The following is a 20,417-nucleotide window of genomic DNA, read 5'->3' as shown; positions in this document are numbered from 1 at the left end:
CAATATATCATCATAAGCAGGGATCATAGCTGTTTTTAGACTTTTCCTGTAAGTAACAATAACTATTACACCAACACTAATTTTAACTCTTTACCGCAATATTTTTAGTAATTAATATACGATATTTTGTAGATATTAAAAAAACAACTTATTTGTTGATGGAGATTCTTTGAACAAGATAATTTTTTTTATAGACAATATCTAGACACTTGTACAGTCGTATCTACGTCTTTGCTTTTGGCGATCGAGTCTCTGTGGATATCTTAGAGGGGGATTTCGAATACGTAAGCGAACATCTGTGGTAACAAGTTCATTTTATATCTGACTCCATTTTGGTTCTGAATGTAAGAACAACTGTACATCGTATCAAGTTCAACCGCATTACTACATGTCTGGTTAACGACTTCGCAGCTTGACAAGTCCTTTTTACGGTACACAATTTCTATGAAACCCTTCCGAACTCGAACGTTGAAATAGCCGTAAAATATGGGATTCAGAGAACTGTTGAGCAGTGCCAGGGTTTCAGCTCCTATGATTATGGGTTTCGGCACAATTATTTCGTAATTGCTGTATATACGGATAATATGAATAATAAAATATGGTGTCCAACAAATAATAAAACTGGCTATTATACAAATTGTCACTTTCAGGGTCTTGAGTTTCGCTCTTGGAAAAGTAGACGCAGCTTTTACAGATCTCCGGAGATAGATGGCGCTGGAGTCATAGTTCTGATCACGGCTCGCCATCCACACGGAACGAAGGACATTGATGTAATAGTAACTGATACATGCACTAGGGATAACTAAAATATAAGTTGTAAGCCACGTAAAGTAAAGCTTTCTTTGCCACATAGCGGTATACCCTTTACTTGCACATTCATAACGTATACGACCACTTGTAGTAACTCCACTCTCCACCTGTCGGATGAATAAATACTTATAACTACAGGTTGAAGATTAAAATATGTAATTAATAACTGACGGAAAGATTGTATTCAAATAGTTCCTGGTCATTGACGCATTTATATTCCCAAGTAGCAGAGGTAATGTAAGGCTATTTCTTAATCGATATTACAATAATAGGGACATCAAGAAAATTATAATAATTTTATAAATCTATGGGCAGACGTTGATATCGATGTAAAAACACCAACGTTTTTGCAAAAATGTAGTAACATGTGATAATAAATAACCGATTAAAACTAGAAACACCAACTAAATTAAATAAAGATATTAAAACAAAATAAGCACGAAATATTTTTAGATTAATCACGAAAAATTTTACTGGAAATACAAGCAGATTAAGATATCATAACATAAAAATGCCTACTTCAACAAATATAAAAAGCTGAGGGATTGCCAAGATGGCGCCAAGGATCCATGACGCAATGATCATTCTTTTAGCTTGAGCCACACCTCCACGTGAACGTAGTGGCCGACAGATGGCTTGATAGCGGTCGTAACTCATAGATGTTAAAATAAACGTGGAACTCGCTAAGGTGACAATCTGACCATAGACAATTAGCTTGCAAGCTATTGGTCCAAGAATCCAGCCTCCAAATACCTGATAGGAAAAAAAAAGAAGAGATAATCTTTATTTGATTAAACGTTTTCATTTTGCATAAAACTTAAATTTTCTTCTGGTGCACCGACGGATCCCTTGTATATATATATATACATATATCGTGTCTAATCGCTTTTCCCTGTTTTTCTTCGAACGTCTGATTTAGATTTTATATTAGGCTTAGTATACTTTCAGGCTTTTATTCTGTGCTTGAACTGTACGTAGTTTAACCCTGATTGACGCCTAAACATAAACTCATCAAATAAAAAAATTCAAAGAGATAAAATTTGTATGATATATAATATACTTAAAACTTCAGGTTGAGTTACAAGTTTAAAACACCTCAAGTATTACAAGTGCTGTTTTATACACCTTTTACAGGTTTTATGTGAATATTTGCATAATATACTTTGACATAAAACTTCAGGTTGAGTTACAAGTTTAAAACATCTAAAGTGTTATGAGTGCTGTGTTATACACCCCTTTTTTTTTCTTATTTTACTGTCATAAAGGTGGTTTTATAATTTTACCTATTACTTACAGGAGTAGTTACACAGACGTACCATAAATCAAGTTTCATACATCACAGGAGTAGTTACACAGACGTACCATAAACCAAGCTCCATACATCACAGGAGTAGTTACACAGACGTACCATAAACCAAGTTTCATACGTCACAGGAGTAGTTACACAGACGTACTATAAATCAAGTTTCATACATCACAGGAGTAGTTACACAGACGTACCATAAACCAAGTTTTACACATCACAGGAGTAGTTACATAGACGTACCATAAACCAAGTTTCATACGTCACAGGAGTAGTTACATAGACGTACCATAAATCAAGTTTCATACATCACAGGAGTAGTTACACAGACGTACCATAAACCAAGTTTTATACATCACAGGAGTAGTTACACAGACGTACCATAAACCAAGTTTTACACATCACAGGAGTAGTTACATAGACGTACCATAAACCAAGTTTCATACATCACAGGAGTAGTTACACAGACGTACCATAAATCAAGTTTCATACATCACAGGAGTAGTTACAAGTTTTATACAACGACACTAAAACACTCCTTCACTACAAAAGTTTAACTAAATAAATATGAAAATATTGGTTTCTGTTTACGACTGATGAAATCATCTTCTTGGTTTCAATAGTTGTTTCATTTACAGGCTTCGTCCCCTTGTGGCAAAGCAGCACGTCTTAAAACTCACAACGCTAAAATCCAGGTTTCGATACCCGTAGTGGGCAGAGCACATATAGCTCATTGTGTAGTTTTGTGCTTAATTACAAACAAACACATTTATAGCTTTCAATAACGTTATTAACTTCTTTTGTTTTATGTACATCAGTTTGAACGTGAATTTTTGCTATGAAACTTCAAAGAAATAATACATTATTCTCTAACTAAGGGCTGCTATATTTCTCAATAAAACAACTAAGTCTGTATCTGGTAATTGGAAACCTTTATTATGATGCAAAACTAATCGCCATGCTGTCTCAGGACAGTGCTCCTTGTCCTTACTGCAAGTGTATATATATATATATATATATTAAGCACTTTTAGAAGTCGATAGGAAGAATAAAATACAAACCCTTATGCGTATATGTATACTGAACCTATATCAAGTAATCTCTCGTAACTGATGAAAAACTTAACACTGAATCCGAAATATGATCTCCAAAATCAGATGTAAAGCTGGAACAGTGTACAGTGAACTATTCAAAGTGACAATACACTTCCTAAATTTTTATTTAAAAGAACGATCTTAATTAAAATCAGAACAATCAAACTAGACATATGAACATTTCTGCTCCCTTACTATCAGGAGCTCTTTCCAGGAGGAATTTTGGATGAATATGGAGAGAGTATAGGGAAATCATATCTATCCTAGAGCTGTTCATGTCAACGTTGGTCATTTCTTGAAAAGGTATGGAAGATGTAATATGGAGGTAATGCAAAATACAGTCATGTATATAGCTGAAGTTGTTGTGGAAATTACATTGTTGTTAAGACATTAAATTCTATTGTGAAAAGAACTGGGTCTTAAGGAATAATAGTCTCCATAACAGGAACGTTTCTTAACTGGAGACATTCCGCAATTAGTTTTGTGATATGCAGGTAAGTTATATTTTTTTTCTAGGATTAAACAAAATTATATGCAGTTTTAGCATAAACAAGTGGCTCAAAAAAGGCACAGAGGCTGAACTGTTTCATTGTTATGTATAAAAGATACCGTCTATTCTGTCGAGGGGATATTGCAGTAGCATTTAACGTTTATGTTGAAAGAATCAACGACTGTAATATCCCTTGCTCGCCGAATTGACAATATCTGTATGCTAAAGTCAATCAATACTGTGAGAGAACAAAGATCAAGCTTATATGTTGACTTGAAATGCGCCTTCCTGGGCTAGTTTTACTTGAAGTTCTTTGAGGTGAGATATACTTTGAGATCTTCAATGCAATATAATCCTATCCTGAGAGAGATAAAATTGTGGATGTAATCAAGATAAGGTTGAAGCGACTCTTCTTGCGTGTACAAGATTGTACACCGCGTCTTATGTGTTATTTATATTGCAACCAAGATTGTTTTGATTTTGTTAAACTTGATTCATTACTTCACACACTGTAAAGAAATTTCTTAACGAAGCTGCTACTATCAGTAGGGTTAACCCGATACTTGTAGGAAAATCAGTTAACCTGAATAAGAAAGCACAATTTTCCATTATCAAACCTATAGGTGTGAGTGAAATTTCAAGTGTTGACTTGTATACATTAAATGGAAAAGAAACACATAATATACTTTGTACACTGTTATACTAAAGTTAATGCAAGACCTAAACTTGGACATGCTTTATTCATAATATACTAAGACTAAGTCAATTACAATAAACACAACTTTTCAATCTATCATTATAGATTAATTTGTGATAGTTCATAGTATTAGTTTACACGTTTACATAAAACACTTTATACGAAAAAACAAGAATTTTAAAGTTTAGATAAATAGGTTAAAAATTTGTGTCTTGTTTATTCGTCTTAAAGTTACAATAGGCTATCCATTGTTTCCACACGGATTTTGGGGTTGTAAATCTAAAAACTCTTTACTGTCCCATCGGGAGGCTTTAAGTGCCTAACTAAAGGCTTCGGTTAAGTGTTTTCGAGCTAATAATAATATTATTTAAACAAATTTCGAAATACTTGAATGATAACGACCATTTGTAAAGCTGATACGTTCATTTTTGTAGTCTATAAGATATTGAAATATTTAGACGTAGCTGTTTGTTTTAGCGCAAAGCTACACAAGGCATTACCTGTGTTCTGTTTGTTTTTGAAGTTCGTGCAAAGCTTCATATTAAATACAAACTACACAATGGTCTATCTGTGCCGTGCCCACCATAGGTATCGAAACCTGCATTCTAGCGTAAACAGAAGTACAATGAATTGTGTTAACCTCTGATTCATATTTAATTGCTATCATACTTTATGAATCTAAACTTGCAGGTGAAATTCATCATCTTATAATTTAAATTAGAGAAAGTTTGTTTATTTGCTTTTGAATTTCGCGCAAAGCTACATAATGGTTAACTGCACTAGCCGTCCCCAATTTAGCAATATAAGATCAGAGGGAAGGTAACTAGTCATCACCACCCACCGCCAATTCTTGGGCTAATCTTTTACTCACGAATAGTGGGATGTACCGCATATAATAACGCCCTCACGACTGATATGGCGAGCATGTTCTTTGTGACAGGAATTCCAACCCGCAACCCCCAGATTACGAGTCGAACACCCTAACCAATTGCCCATCTGTCAACAGTAGGAAATCTTAAATTACCTCTGATTTTCCGGTAGACGAATATTTATTGACACTCCCGTTTTATTCTCTGTGGTCGATCCATTTTAACCACGCATCTACGTTTTTCACTCTGTGAAGCCGACAAGTGTTTTATAATCGTAAATATTGATGTAGTCGTAAAAATATATAATGCAGAGTATTCTATATTTAGTCGTCTAGTTAAAATACACGTTAAAAACCATTAAACCAAGTTTAAATCATATTTATATTTTTCCTCAGAAAGTTTTTCAACAGATCTATGAACATTTTTACGGAGAACACGATAAAAACATCAAAAAACAACACGATAAAAACATCGAAAACATCACGATAAAACATCGCGATAAAACATCAATGAAATTTGCTCGCCCTTTCAGCCGTGGGGGAGTTATAAATGTGACGGTCAATTCCACTATTCGTTGGTAAAAGAGTAGCCCAAGAGTTGGTGGTGGGTGGTGATGACTGGCTGCCTTCTCTCTTGTCTTACACTGCTAAATTGTGTTTTTCTTATAGCAAAGCCACATCGGGCTATCTGCTGAGCCTACCGAGGGGAATCTAATCCCTGATTTTAGCGCTGTGAATCCGGGGGCCACTGCTAAATTTGGGACGGCTGGAGCAGATAGCCCTCGTGTAGCTCTGCGCAACTTCAAAAGAAACCAAACCAAAACAATTTAATATTTCAAGCTTATTATAATTGTTATATCCTGTACCGACGAGGCCTTTTGCGAAAACCAAGTCCGTTCAGGATACAACAGACACATTAATGGTTGAAAAGCTGTTTATATTATCAACTATTTATACAAGAAATGTTCCAGTGCGAGCTAGATCTCGTGCAGTGTTTCACACAACCTACGCGCTTCGATGAACAATTCTTCCACACGCAAATGAAGTGGGAATGCTGACGCAATGCGCAAACGCAGGAACGAATTATATATCCAGTTGTTACGACAAAAAAGGATATATATATATATACAAGAAAACCAACACAAATATACTTTTTATTCGCTATTCTCAGTAAAAGTTTAAAAAGATATTTAAATCCAAAATGGTCGATATTGTTTGATCTCTGACTAAATATAATTCAGTAAACAAATTATTTAATTTGCTCTTGGTTATTTTATACAGATAACGACGGACTGGAACCTTGTACCTTAGAAATGAATCTTTTCTATTGTTCATGAGTGTTCTTATAAGAAATGGTTTTAGTGATTAAAATGTATACTGCAAAACAGTCAAAATTAAAAGTACTTGAATATATTACAACTGTGAAAAGGGTTGTTTTCACAGCGCAAGGTTACACAATGAGTGATCTACACTTAGTGCATCGCGGGGAAACTATCATTAGACTTTGATGTTGTGCATAAATAATTACCGCTCATCCAATGAAGGACATAAAGATTGAAATGAAAAATAATATTCTATATTTATTAACTCATAAACAAGTAAATCATGACATCACACTGAGAAAAATTACACTCTTACACAAGATGTATGATTTTAATGTTAACACCATACATTAGTAAAAAGGTTTGTTTGTTTGTTTGTTTCTTTTGAATTTCGCGCAAAACTACTCGAGGGCTATCTACGCTAGCCGTCCCTAATTTAGCAGTGTAAGACTAGAGGGAAGGCAGTTAGTCATCACCACCCACCGCCAACTCTTGGGCTATTCTTTTACCAACGAATAGTGGGATTGATCGTCACATTATAACGCCCCCACGGCTGAAATGGCGAGCATGTTAGTTGCGACCGGGATTCGAGCCCGCGACCCTCGGATTACAAGTCGAACGCCTTAACACAGTTGGCCATGCTAAATTAGGGACGGCTAGCGCAGATAGCCCTCGTGTAGCTTTTCGCGAAATTCAAAACAAACCATATTTATTATATTTCTACTTGATTAGAAAATATAGAATAGAACTAAGGAGAAACAAAGAGAACAAAAACATAGAGAAAAAGTAACAGTCAGTATGTAAATTAAGAAAAAAAAAGGCCTAATTTTTCAACACTGTTTCCAGAAACACACAACTGTCACCAGATGACGCTATTACATGACTATATAATTGTAGTACTTGTTAGTTCAATAAGCTTACCGAGAAACCTCTACGTTTCATTTTGTTCTTTTATTTTTGTTGTTTATATTCTCGAAATTATATGAGAATTGGAATGATGGGTGGTAAGAACACTGGACTCGCAGTCTATGGATAATGGGACCAAAACCTGGCACTGTACATTACAATACAATATAAATACATTCACGTGATCGTACTTTATATGATCATATGAGTACATGTACTTTTGACATAAAGTCATATTCAAAATATTTATCCTTCTGTAAATTATTGAACGGATGTAACCAAATTTGGCAAAAGAAAATTACTTTTGTTATAGAATCATATTCAAAATATTTATCCTTCTGTAAATTATTGAACGGATGTAACCAAATTTGGCAAAAGGAAATTACTTTTGTTATAGAATCATATTCAAAAATTTATCCTTCTGTAAATTATTGAACGGATGTAACCAAATTTGGCAAAAGGAAATTACTTTTGTTATAGAATCATATTCAAAATATTTATCCTTCTGTAAATTATTGAACGGATGTAACCAAATTTGGCAAAAGAAAATTACTTTTGTTATAGAATCATATTCAAAATATTTATCCTTCTGTAAATTATTGAACGAAATTTAGCAAAAGGAAATTATTTAATACATATTTTTAAAATCACTTCTGTGACGATACATATTTTTTTAAAATCGCGATTGGTATCAGCATTAATCAGTGCATCATCTGGAGTCTATTTAGAATCTGTACAGGACTGAATCTCCCCATTGTTTTATTAACATTAACGAGTTAACAAACTTTTCACTAAACTCGAATACTCAAATGTTCTGTCATGATACTAGCGTATCTTATATCAATATATATACAAAAAGGATACAGTTGAGATTAAACCAGAATGTGTTTTAACTGATTGGTTCGGAATGAATAAAATTCCGTCAAATTTAAAGAATAAAAATTATATTCTGTGTGTTTAGACCTGACCAGTTAAAGATGTAGATGATATTATTGTGATATATGATAACGCTGTAATTAAAGAAAAAATGATATAAAAATTAGTCTGTAAATCTTACATCAATTTTGTTCGTAAAGAATAAACGTATATTGTAAAGAATGTTTGGTATTGACATTGAAATCAAGTGATAAATTTAAGTGTGATACTCACACAGCGCATGTTTTTGCACTGTCACACGAATTAATCACGTTGAGAGAAAGTAATTTTATAACAGTGCACTGGAAACGTAAAGTTTATACTACAAGAAATGCTAGAAATGTTATAGACAGAAATACTCTGGCATGGTCTGGTGGTTAGGACGCTCGACCCGTAATCTGCTGAGCCGCTTGTTCGAATCCAGTCATCGAACATGCTCACCCTTTCAGCTGTTGGGACTTTGTGATGTGACGCTGAATTCTACTATTCTTTGATAAAAGAGTATTCCAAGAGTCGGCAGTAACTGGTTTTGGCTAACCGTCCTTCCTCTATCTATCACCACTCAGTTATAGATGGCTAGTGCAGATGGTTCTCATGTAACTTTGCGCGAAATTGAAAACAAGCAAACAAAAAAAAAACCAATATGCAACCTACCAAAAGAAAATAAAAACCTTTATATAACACAAATCAATCACATCCATGTCATCTTTTGCACCTAACCCTGACATATAAAGACACACATAAGTCAGTAAAAACAGAAGATTTGGCAAGAGAAAAGTCTTTAATTTCCGAAAACTCCGGTTCTTCAATCCTAAATTTCTATCACGAGAATGAAAAACACACATAGCCAACCACGACACAAAGGAAATAATTCCGAGAATTAATCATTATTTTCACGAGGTCACAGGTTGAGGGCGGCTAGAGTCAGCGAATAATCGCTGGACATCTTGAAACTTTATAGTCAACAGTGAATAAGGGGTGATATAATTCCAATCAAGGTGGAAAACAACAAGGGACCTTAAAACAACGAATGGACTCATGTGATGTGAGGAGATATGTGGAAAATGACTCATTTTAAACAGACGTTATTGCTGTATAACAAGTACAAGTGTGTCTCCATCAGAGGTTAAACAGAAACCAGTTTTCACTCCTGGCAATACTGTATGTCTACTGCAGTGGACATTAAAGAAGCTATCGCACCTTTTTGCCTTTCGTGACACAATCCTCCCAAAGGGGGTGCACACGGATTTGGCGACTGTTCTCTCCAGAACTTTCGTTAAACCGTCTGCAAACATTTTCAGGCCTGTTAAAAAAGTTGTGTCCCAGTGGGAATATTTCATTCCATGCACCTTACAATATGACTCACAAACATTATAGGTCGTTTTGAGACATATCTGCCATTTAATAATATGGACAAATATTATCTTTAAGTTTTTAAAGAGTGGTTACATTATTAATTACCTGTTCCATAGCGTTCCCCCCCCCCAAGTGGCACAGCGATATGTCCGCGGAATTAAATCGCTAGAAATCGGGTTTCAATACTCGTGGTGGGTAGACCACAAATAGACCATCGTGTGGCTTTGCGTTTGACTTCAAAGAAACAAACCATAGCGATCAGAGCTGTTTATCTTTTAAGTCTCAAGCTACGGTCACTACGTGGTTTCAAGCCTCCATTTCTACAGAACACGTTTTTTGTATTTTTGTGCAAAATAGGCAGCCATATTGGCAGTGGATGAATGTTCAAGGTTAAATAGAGGAAATTGAAAGGATTAAATTGTGGTTGAACACATGAACCAATAAATTTGGTAAAATATGATAATAATCACCAATGTGAAAAATAATTAATTTATATGTATCATATTTATATTAACACAAAACATGCAAATATATATATGTAAATAGAGAACACATTTACAGATATTTGTTTACATATCACTCGTACCGTAAAAGAATATTCTGTGAGCTATGGTGAAATAAATATAACAAATAACTCAGCTCAAAAGTTGTTTTGTAACTGTTTATATATATATATATATATACAAGTGCTCACCTTTATAATGCATGCCATTACGTCTGGTCATTTCCACCGTAATAAGCTCCGTTTTAAGGCTATCATATGAAAAACACTCCACTGCAAGTCTTCCGTAAATCGTTTACTATACAATGAAGAGCTTCCTAATGTCTGTTTCCACAGTTGGAAGGCACATAAATGTGCAGGAGCTGCGTCTTGTAATGTGATTGGTATGTCTTTTTACGTAGTATAATGAATAGTCAATTTTTTTTCAGCTTTTTAAAGTATGCGATGCTTGAACGGATAATTTCGTGGTAGCAACCTGTATACACGTGATTTGTGTCGTTTACTCAGACAAAGATTGTTTTGTTCAATATATTGTGTACCGTTGCCAATGATCTTTGTCATTATGGAGTCTCAAAAAATACAAAACCTACATTATGCTTATCACGACTGGGTTATGACTTGTTACGGGTCTTTTTTCTAAATGGTCCTGGTATCCCAAGCTGATCTATATTCCATTGCCATAAATACAATTAATATCTCCGTTTTGGAAATTCCAAATCCACGATCTAAATACGTCTTTAATGGATCTAAATGGATGAATTTTTATATCGGAAAAGGGTGTTATGTACTCTTATAAATGTTAAAAAGTAGTTCTGATGTATTCCGTCCACTATGACTGTATATAGGCTGTAATTATTATGTAACTTGGTTTTAATATAACGCTCCAACCTTCTTCATTATTATATACTCTTTCCAAAACTACTAGATGTTGAATATATTTACCTTTTGTTTTTAAGTAATGAAGTAATACGTAAATTATAACATACTGTATATACGTTTCAAAATAGTAACAAAGTGTATACACTAATCAAACTTTTATGTTTTGAAAAGCAGACATTACAATTTATAATAAGACTGGAATTACTGAAGAAACTATGTCACTGTTAAAATCACAGTGATAGACTACAACCTATAGTGTGTCACGGCAGAGAATCATTGTCATCACTACAGTGCTAGATTCTACATAAATAAACTATCATTGTTATTACTACAGTGGTAGACTACAACCTATAGTGTGTACCGGCAGAGAATCATTGTTATCACTACAGTGCTAGATTCTACATAAATAAACTATCATTGTTATCACTACAGTGCTAGATTCTACATAAATAAACTATCATTGTTATTACTACAGTGCTAGATTCTACATAAATAAACTAATCACTGAGTCCAGTACATATAGATTTACATTAATAGTGTACTTCGTAAAACCCATGAATGTAGTTTTTAATAAATAATTAATTTATGTTATATTAAAAACTTTCATACTGTTGGAATTGTAATAACTAGAGCAACTAACTTCTATTTCAAAATAAAGAAGGCAGTACAATGTTTTCTAGTGTTATATATTTAAAACTATTCACTGTATCAATCACAACTGATTGGCCATGGAAAATCTAGACATTTGTACTACCGAACCTATTGTAATACATCAAACATCGAATGTTGAAAGAGACCTCGAAATCTAAAAATTTAAATGTGGAATCTTCATTCCTAGCTTAAACACTTGTGCCATTACACCTATTTTAACGTTTTATTAAATGGATCAAACAAACCAAAGTCTGTGTTAAACTTTTATATAGTAAATTTATGTAAGAAGGTATAAAAAGTAAGTTTATTTCCTAAGCCTAATATTATACTGAAATTCTAACTTTTTAAACGACTACAACAATTATTCTCTTACCACCCACACGTGATTTAATAACACTTTTTTCAAGTGAGCGTATCAACAACACATAACACAGGAGTTCGAGTTTGACTGTGTGGGTATTTGGGTATTGATGTTGTTAAATACCCAGGAGGGTCAGGTACATTTGACCTCTTCCTCCCTCCCGAACGATTATAGGGTCTGTCTTTAGGGTTTTTTTTTTTTAAAAGCTTTGGGCCAGAGTAAAAGTATAACATCATACTCAGGTCCATTTCAGGGCTCAGTCCATGCATGGACGAACAAGAAGTTTTTTTTTTGTAATTATGATTTTGTAGTATTTTGTTGTTTTTGAATTTCGCGCAAAGTTACGTCGGGGCCATTTTCGCTAGTCATCCCTAATTAAGCAGTGTAAGACTGGAGGGAAGGCAGCTAGTCATCACCACCCACCGCCAACTCTTGGGCTATTCTTTTACCAACGAACAGTGGGATTGACTGTCGCTTTATAAAGCCCCCACGGATTAAAGCATGTTTGACGTGACGGGGGGTTCGAACACGTGAACCTCAGATTACGAGTCGAGCGCTTTAACCATCTAGCCATGCCGTGTCAGAAGTGTAGTAACTGGTACAATTGTTAACGTAGTATTAGTTAACGTCTTGTTAATTGTTACAGCCTTAATTGAGTACTTAGTAATAGTTTAACCACTTGTAAAATCTTTACGATTTTGTTATGACAAAGGACTTATAGCAAGAAGATGTTCTCCAGTGAAATATGTAATGCAAGCCTACAGATTTTAAAAGGCATGACATTAAAACTGAAAACAACAACAACAAAATTACTTCAAGTTATGTGTCGAGAGAGATTCTTTCATCAGCAAAACGTTCTTACGTATTCAACATGGTTTATATGCTGTCGCTTGGCGTTCGTCAAAGTAAAACGTGAAACCAAGTGCGTAAGTGTTAATATAATTAAAGCAGCTTTACCCTAAATTAGAAAATCAAATCATAGGGTATAATGTCATTAAATTAAAACCCAAGGGCGTAAGTGTTGCCGTTATTAAAGCAGCTTTACCCTAAACTGGAAAACCAAATACTTAGTTAGAATGTCACTAAACTGCAAACCGAGGGAGTAAACATTAACGTTACTTAAAGGAACTCCACCTATAAAATAAGGCTTCCCAGTAGGCCTGCAGTAAGTTTAAAACGCTAAAATCCAGATTTGGACTTTTACCCGATAGATGTGGTACACTGAGTAGTTTTTAAGCTAAAACACAAACAGTAACACCCTAAGCTATAAAAAAGCAAATCATTAGGTACAAGTTACTAAGTTACAAACTAAGGACGCAATTTCTATAAACGTAATCAAAACACGACCTTTATTTCCAGAGCATAGCTTTATTAGCTCAATATTTCACTATTACAGCTTCGTCAGAACTAATGATATCCTACAAGTTCACTAATCTAGTTAAACCTAAACTGGAACACTGTAATTTGTAAATAGAACATTAACACACGTATTTCGAGCGTCAGATTTACGAAGTATTAAGTTAATGACGTTACATTCTGAAGATATAGAATGTTATTTTATTTACGTTTATAGAAATGTTTCACAGTAAACTTCAGTTTGTCTTACACAGAGTTGAAAATAATAAGGACACAATTAATTATACTGCTAGAACATAGAGAGAAGAGAAAATACCACGGTTGATTTACACTTAAGGACTACAAAGTAGTTACAAACACATATGAGATTACGTTTCATAATCATATCAACATCTAAACAAATATATCAAATTTTTTATACAAGTAACTCCTTTTCGTATATGCAGAAGGTTTCTTCTGAATATATGATACATTAAGACATAAGCTTATTCTATTGGAGACCGTCATGGCCTGATGGTTAGATGGCTCGACATGAAATCTGAAGGTCGCGGGTTCGAATCCTCATTATACTAAACAGGTTCACCCTGTCAGGGCGTTATAAAGTAATGGTCAATCCTACTATTCTTGGAAAAAGAATAGCCCAAACGTTGGCGGTGGGTGGTGATAAATAGAAGCCTTCCCTCTAGTATTACGCTGCTAAGTTGGGGACAGCTAGGGCAGATAGCCCTCGTGTAACTTTGCCCGAAATTCAAAAGAAACAATCTTATTTTTTGTAACAAAATTGGCCCGGCATGGCCAGATAGGTTAAGGCACTCGATTCGTAATCCGAGGGTCGCGGGTTTGAATCCCCGTCACACCAAACATGCTCGCCCTTTCAGCCGTGGAGGCGTTATAATGCGAGGGTCAATCCCATTATTCTATGGTAAAAAGGTACCCCAAGGGTTGGCAGTGGGTGATTATGACAAGCTGCCTTTCCTCTAGTCTTACACTGCTAAATTAAGGACGGCTAGCGCAGATAGCCCTCGAGTAGCTTTGTGTGAAATTCAAAACAAACCAAACCAAATGTAAAAAATTTCACAACAATTAGAATCTCGTCTTCGATATTTTAAAGAACGGTTACTATCAACATAGAAGGGAATTTCTCAGAGTTAAGATGAGTACCGTACATCTAAAAATTTAGCTACCCACTCTTGTAATAGGTCTTTAAGAATAAAAGCATAAATTGATGTTATATCCCTCTTTACATAAGTTCCACCCACTGAAGCCTGCAAGATAGCCTTAGAACTCTATATCCGAGACCCTAACCCAACTACAGACATTCCCAGTAACCAATTAGCAACCCTCAAAGAATTCACCACGATAAAGACAAACTTCATGTTCAACAACCAAAACTATATACAAACAAATGGCCTAAGCATGGGCAACCCAGGATCACCAGTTCTAGCCAATATTTGTATGACACAAGTTGAAACACAAGCAATTAACACAGCATTACATCCACCACGATAACTGGTACAGATATATAGATGACACGGTTGCAGGATTCAGATCTACAGAACACACACTTAATTTTTTTAATCACATTAACTCTATACATCCCAACATTAACTTCACATGTAAACAGGAAGAAAGCAATCAAATATCATTTCTTAACCTCAAAATTACAAGAACCGACACACAATTCAAAACAGAAATCCACCGAAAAATCACCCATACTGGACTATACATTCCTTGGCACTCAGCACATGAAACAAAACAAAAACTCAACATACTAAGAAACCAAATAAACACAGCCATAAAACTATGCTCACCAGATAAAATTAACGATGAATTAGACAAAATAAAACAATGCTTCATCAACATCAATAAGTTTCCTCCATAAACCGTAGAAAACATTATACGCACACACCTAGACAGAAAGCAAAATCAACCAACAAAAGTAAATATATCTCACGAATCAAAAAACCACGAAACCATATACTGCTGTATACCATATATTCCTGACATCAGCAGACAAATAAACAACATTTGGCAAATATTAGTAACAAAATATGACATTCCAGTTAATACCAAATTTATTCAAAAATCAGGCACAAAACTGAGGTCTATACTATGTAAAAACTACACTGACAAACACCACACCAACATTATTTATAAAATACAATGTGATAACTGCCACGACTTCTATATTGAGAAACAAGTAGAAAATGGAAACCAGATTCAAAGAACATAAAAAGTCACCTTCACACGTTTTCGAACACTGCAAGTCAAATAAACACAACATAACCATAGAAAACACTCAAATACTAAATAAAGAAACAAACGCAAAATTAAAGAAGCCTTACTTATACAACAACTTAAACCCAAAATAAACCAATATAAAGGAACGCCTTTATACCTATATTAATATAATAAAATAAATAAAATTATATATTCAAACATCTAACACCGCCCTCTACATTCCGACACTCAGTTACACAACCCCTTTCAAACATGTGGTCAGCTTCCGGTCAGTTATCTCTTTCTTTGTGAACCTGATGATGACCGAAGAAGGTCGAAACGTTGTTCGCTCTTCTATGTAAAATATTTTTTGAACCCAAACGAGCCGTTTTTGCATATATAAAAGCATAAATTGTTCGTTTATATTAAACCTTATAAGGATCATTAAACGTTTTAAAATGAATTATGTTTCTCATCGGTGAGAACAAGATAAATTATCATAAATAATGATTCAATAAGGTAAATGAACAGCCGATACTTGACCACTAATAAACATACACAAAACATTAGTATTTAATTCAGTCTTACCTCGAACAGCATTTCTGACGTCATAGTGATGCAACACACAGCTAAGTCTCCGATAGCTAAGTTCAATATGAAAATGTTAACCCGTGATGAACGTTTCCTGTAGCGTGACCTCGAGAGGACCAAGACGATAATCATGTTTCCAACAAATGTTGTTGTCATGATTACCCCTAACGTAACAACACGTTGAATGAGCTCTGCATTCCAAACAGCGCCCTCTGGAAACACTGGAGTGTCATTTTTCTTGGTGGTTGTATTATTCATAGTTGTCGCTATTGGTTCAGTTTCCAAAACTTCGTCTTGAATAAATGAGTTATTAAAACGAACTTGGAAGTAACTATACTCCATGGCAATAAGTACGAATCCAGAAAATACAGAATTATCAATACACGATGCAATGTTTACAATACGTTATCGTTGGTTGATGGTTTCAGACTTTGTCTTTACTTCCTTTGTTACATCTTCAGCACACAGGATGTTTTCATTTGGCTTTCATGATACTAATATATTTTAGAACGACCTGTTGAGGAACGGAATAATAACTATCAGAAACTGTTTAGCAAGAGACACTACTTTATTCTTTATAGGTTTTATCTGAAAGATAGGCAAATAAACTGTATTTCCGAGTACTGTAATAAACAGAACTTTAAAGGATTTCGGTACATTTTTTATATATTAATCTCTGCACCAAAATCAAAATTAAAACCTTGTAATTGCATAAAGGCAACTTCTCATGCACGCGCATCAAGATGCTCATGTTCCATATTTTTAAATGTGCATTTGGATCCATAAAGTGGTTAATTAGAAAACTTTCCTTTATTCACTATAATGTGACTTGATAGAGACTAGTAGACACTATAAAATGACCTAGTAGAAACTGTTGGCTCTATAGAGTGAACTGGGAGATCCTTATAGCTATCAAAAATGACTTAGTAGAAACTGTTGGCTCTATAGAGTGAACTGGGAGATCCTTATAGCTATCAAAAATGACTTAGGAGGAATTGGTGTGTGATGAAGTGAACAGAGCTTTATTTCTTTTCAACTTTATTCTGAATACCATAATCGGTACTTGGATGTTTAATATTCCTGTTAAACACATTAGTCCACTGTTACGTATTATAATTTAACTCGGACTAGTCTCTGAATTACTATATTCCAATTTCAAATAACCGGAAATTTTAAATTTAAAAAATTTATGATATATGCCAACTCGATTGATACGTTCACGTTTCTTTTCTAACACAAATATATTATAATATACAAACAATGATACAATGTATAATAATGATTATAATTATTACAAATATTGGTTTATATACAAGTTTCACAGGTCCGGCAGGGCCAGGAGGTTAAGGCGCTTGACTTGTAATCTGAGGGTCGAGGGTTCGAATCCCGTCGCATCAAATATTCTCGCCCTTTCAGCCGTGGGGGCGTTATAATGTGACAGTCAATCTTACTATTCGTGGGTAAAAGAGTAACCCAAGAGTTTGTGGTGGGTGGTGATGACTTTGTTGCCTTCCCTCTAGTCTTACGCTGCTAAATTAGGGACGGCTAGTGCAGATAGCCTTCGTGTAGTTTTGCGCGAAATCCAAAAAACAAACAAATAAGTTTTACAAACAATATTGAGTCTGATATTTGGTCTAGAACTGAATTATTTTTTGACGCTTCACAGAGAACGAATTAATATTATATTGATAAACATGCACACTTCTGTTGACGGCTAGCTAGCTTGAAGCACAAGGAAGTTTATCACCGACAACAATATCTGATGTTCTTGTGGAAAGACTATTGCCCGAGCTAATTTACAGAAGTTAAACGTTTCTAATGCTCGAAATCTGTAAACGTTCATTTTCAAATATCTGTAGTTTTCAGATTGATAAGCATTAACCACAAATACAGCTTTCGAGGCTTTTCGTATAATGACTATAGAAGATTAACAAATATTCGAAAACTGTTTCTCAGCCCACGATTTATATATTTTAAGGCGAGCTTTTCAAATGTTCAGCAGTATTCAAAGTTACGCTAGTGTTTTCGTAAAACATATATTGTTGATTCTGACACTCGGGAATCTTCTAAAAATTTAGAAAATAGGCGGTTCTCGCGCATTACACATCCAACAATATATGTCACGTGCATCAAACTGGAACGAGCATACGTGTTAAAATAAATGCATAACAGTAAATCCGTTGCATTACTAATACTTGATTTTACTGTGATACGTAAAAGCCAGCTTGGTCATCACCACAAAGTAATTAATAGTTGTACGTGATAGGCTGTAGAAAGTAGTTAATAGTGGTACCTGGTAAGCACTACAAAGTTTCACGTTTGACGTTGTGCACGTGCCAACTGTGACGTTAAAGTTCACGGTTAAAATAAAGAATATATTATGTGAGGACGTAATTTAAAAAAATTAACTAATCGTACTAAAGCAAACCAAAACTGAAATCTTATTAATATGAAAAGTGAAAACTTTTCGTGTCTCATAGACAAAAAATGTATTAATTTTGATAAATGACGAATCGTGGAAAAGTTTTGAGTAATTGATATACTAATTGCTTTAAAGTATTAGAAAGAACAAAACAGCAGCTAACATACATAACAATACATTAATAATTACAGTCTGTATGTACATGCTGTACACTTACACTTCATACTAATTTACAACAACTCCAGATAAATATGAAAAAGCGCTTTGAAACGCTGTGTGATAAATAATGGAAGTACCAAACTATCTTTCTATAAGAAGATACAATAAACAAGAGTGTCTATTTCTAGGGAAATACATGTATGGTACTAATATTAATTTCGAGTTACTTACTAAATAAAGAGTGACTGTTTGTTTTTTTTTGTTTTAAATTACGCACAAAGTTATTCAGTGTAAGTATCGAAACCCCGTTTCAAACGATGTGAATCTGAAAACATACCTTCGTGCCACTAGGAGGACAGTTAAATATGTCATTGTTGTTTCTATAAACAAGACGTTGTCGAATATTGCACAATTGTTTCAAGGTATAAACAACAACTAAGTCTAAATATGTAAAGTCATTATGATTTGACTTATTTATTCATGTTGAAATTGGTGAATGCTTTGACCTATAAGCACATTTTAATAGTTATCTTTGAAGCACGCGTGTTTTATAGTGTGATTTTTATTAGCTCGATATGGCTAGATGGTTAGGGCGCTCGACTCATAATCTGAGGGTCTCGTGTTCGAATCTCACTAAAATGCTCACTCTTTAAGTCGTAAAGGCGTTATCATGTTACGGTCAATGCCACCATTCGTTGGTAAAAGAGTAGCCCAAGAGTTGGCGGTGGGTGGTGATGACTAGCTATCTTTCATATAGTTTTACATTGTTAAATTATGAACAGCCAGCGCAAGTAGCCCTTATGTAGCTTTGCGCGAAATAAAAAACAACAACAACAGAAACAATGATTTGTTAATACATGTATCTTTAAATTCCTAAATTTTGGGCAGATTATAGGTGTTTTGACATCATATGATTTTTAAAAATAATACACATCAAATTAATACATTCATGACCGGCCCTTGCTATTTCACTGCCCTAAGTAAGATTTTAAAACAACTCTGGTGGTGCCCAGAAACTGTCATCTAAACACACATATATCATTACGTGAAAATATACGGAAACTTCGGGCAAACTTTTACTTTAATAAACTTCTTTCTTAATCTTACTTCGATCGATGTTTTAATATTTAGAAGTTTCAGATTCTTTTGTCTATTTTCGTTGCATAGTTATAAATAACGCCCTTTACGTCGTGTTTCTAGAACTGATTCGAAACTCGCTTTGTGTTGAAGTTCATTATCTTACAATATCTGTTTCTACGAGCACAGCACACAGTTTCCACTTTAGTAACACGTGAAAAAGAGCGTAAAGCGTGCGTGAAAATAGTCAGTTCTACCAAAGGTAAAATTAATGCCAAAATTTGTTGATTTTAGACAGTTGTCTGCACAACGCCTACCAGATGAAGCCGGCTCTATACATTCATGAAAAGCATCTGAGGTTGTACAGCCTAACAGTTCGGTCAAGCATCTCAGATCTAACATTTTTATCGAAAAAGTCTTTTATTTTGCTCTAAGGAA

At 34.4% G+C, this 20,417-nt stretch overlaps 1 protein-coding gene across 1 annotated transcript; it reads right to left on the bottom strand.

The window, feature by feature from the left end:
• Nucleotides 1–263: 263 nt before the first annotated feature.
• LOC143226101 (neuropeptide S receptor-like) lies at nucleotides 264–16,791 on the bottom strand. Its single transcript, XM_076456644.1, has 3 exons — nucleotides 16,319–16,791; nucleotides 1,330–1,563; nucleotides 264–917 (listed from the first exon to the last, which is right to left on the bottom strand). Exons 1-3 carry the CDS (start codon nucleotides 16,661–16,663, stop codon nucleotides 264–266), a joined length of 1,233 nt encoding a protein of 410 aa, XP_076312759.1. The 5' UTR covers nucleotides 16,664–16,791.
• Nucleotides 16,792–20,417: the final 3,626 nt, after the last annotated feature.

Source organism: Tachypleus tridentatus, chromosome 1 (genome assembly GCF_004210375.1).
Source record: "Tachypleus tridentatus isolate NWPU-2018 chromosome 1, ASM421037v1, whole genome shotgun sequence".
In the NCBI taxonomy this organism is placed as follows: Eukaryota; Metazoa; Arthropoda; class Merostomata; order Xiphosura; family Limulidae; genus Tachypleus; species Tachypleus tridentatus.
Note: the sequence above shows the minus strand (reverse complement) of the source record. Positions and strands in the feature narration are given on the sequence as shown.

Coding starts and splice junctions, on each gene's coding strand:
- LOC143226101 (XM_076456644.1), bottom strand. CDS start 16,663: ATGGAGTATAGTTACTTCCAAGTTCGTTTTAATAACTCATTTATTCAA. Junction 1,564..16,318: donor CGTCAGAAATGCTGTTCGAG/GTAAGACTGAAT, acceptor TTTTCCTATCAG/GTATTTGGAGGCTGGATTCT. Junction 918..1,329: donor AGCTTTTTATATTTGTTGAA/GTAGGCATTTTT, acceptor TTCATCCGACAG/GTGGAGAGTGGAGTTACTAC.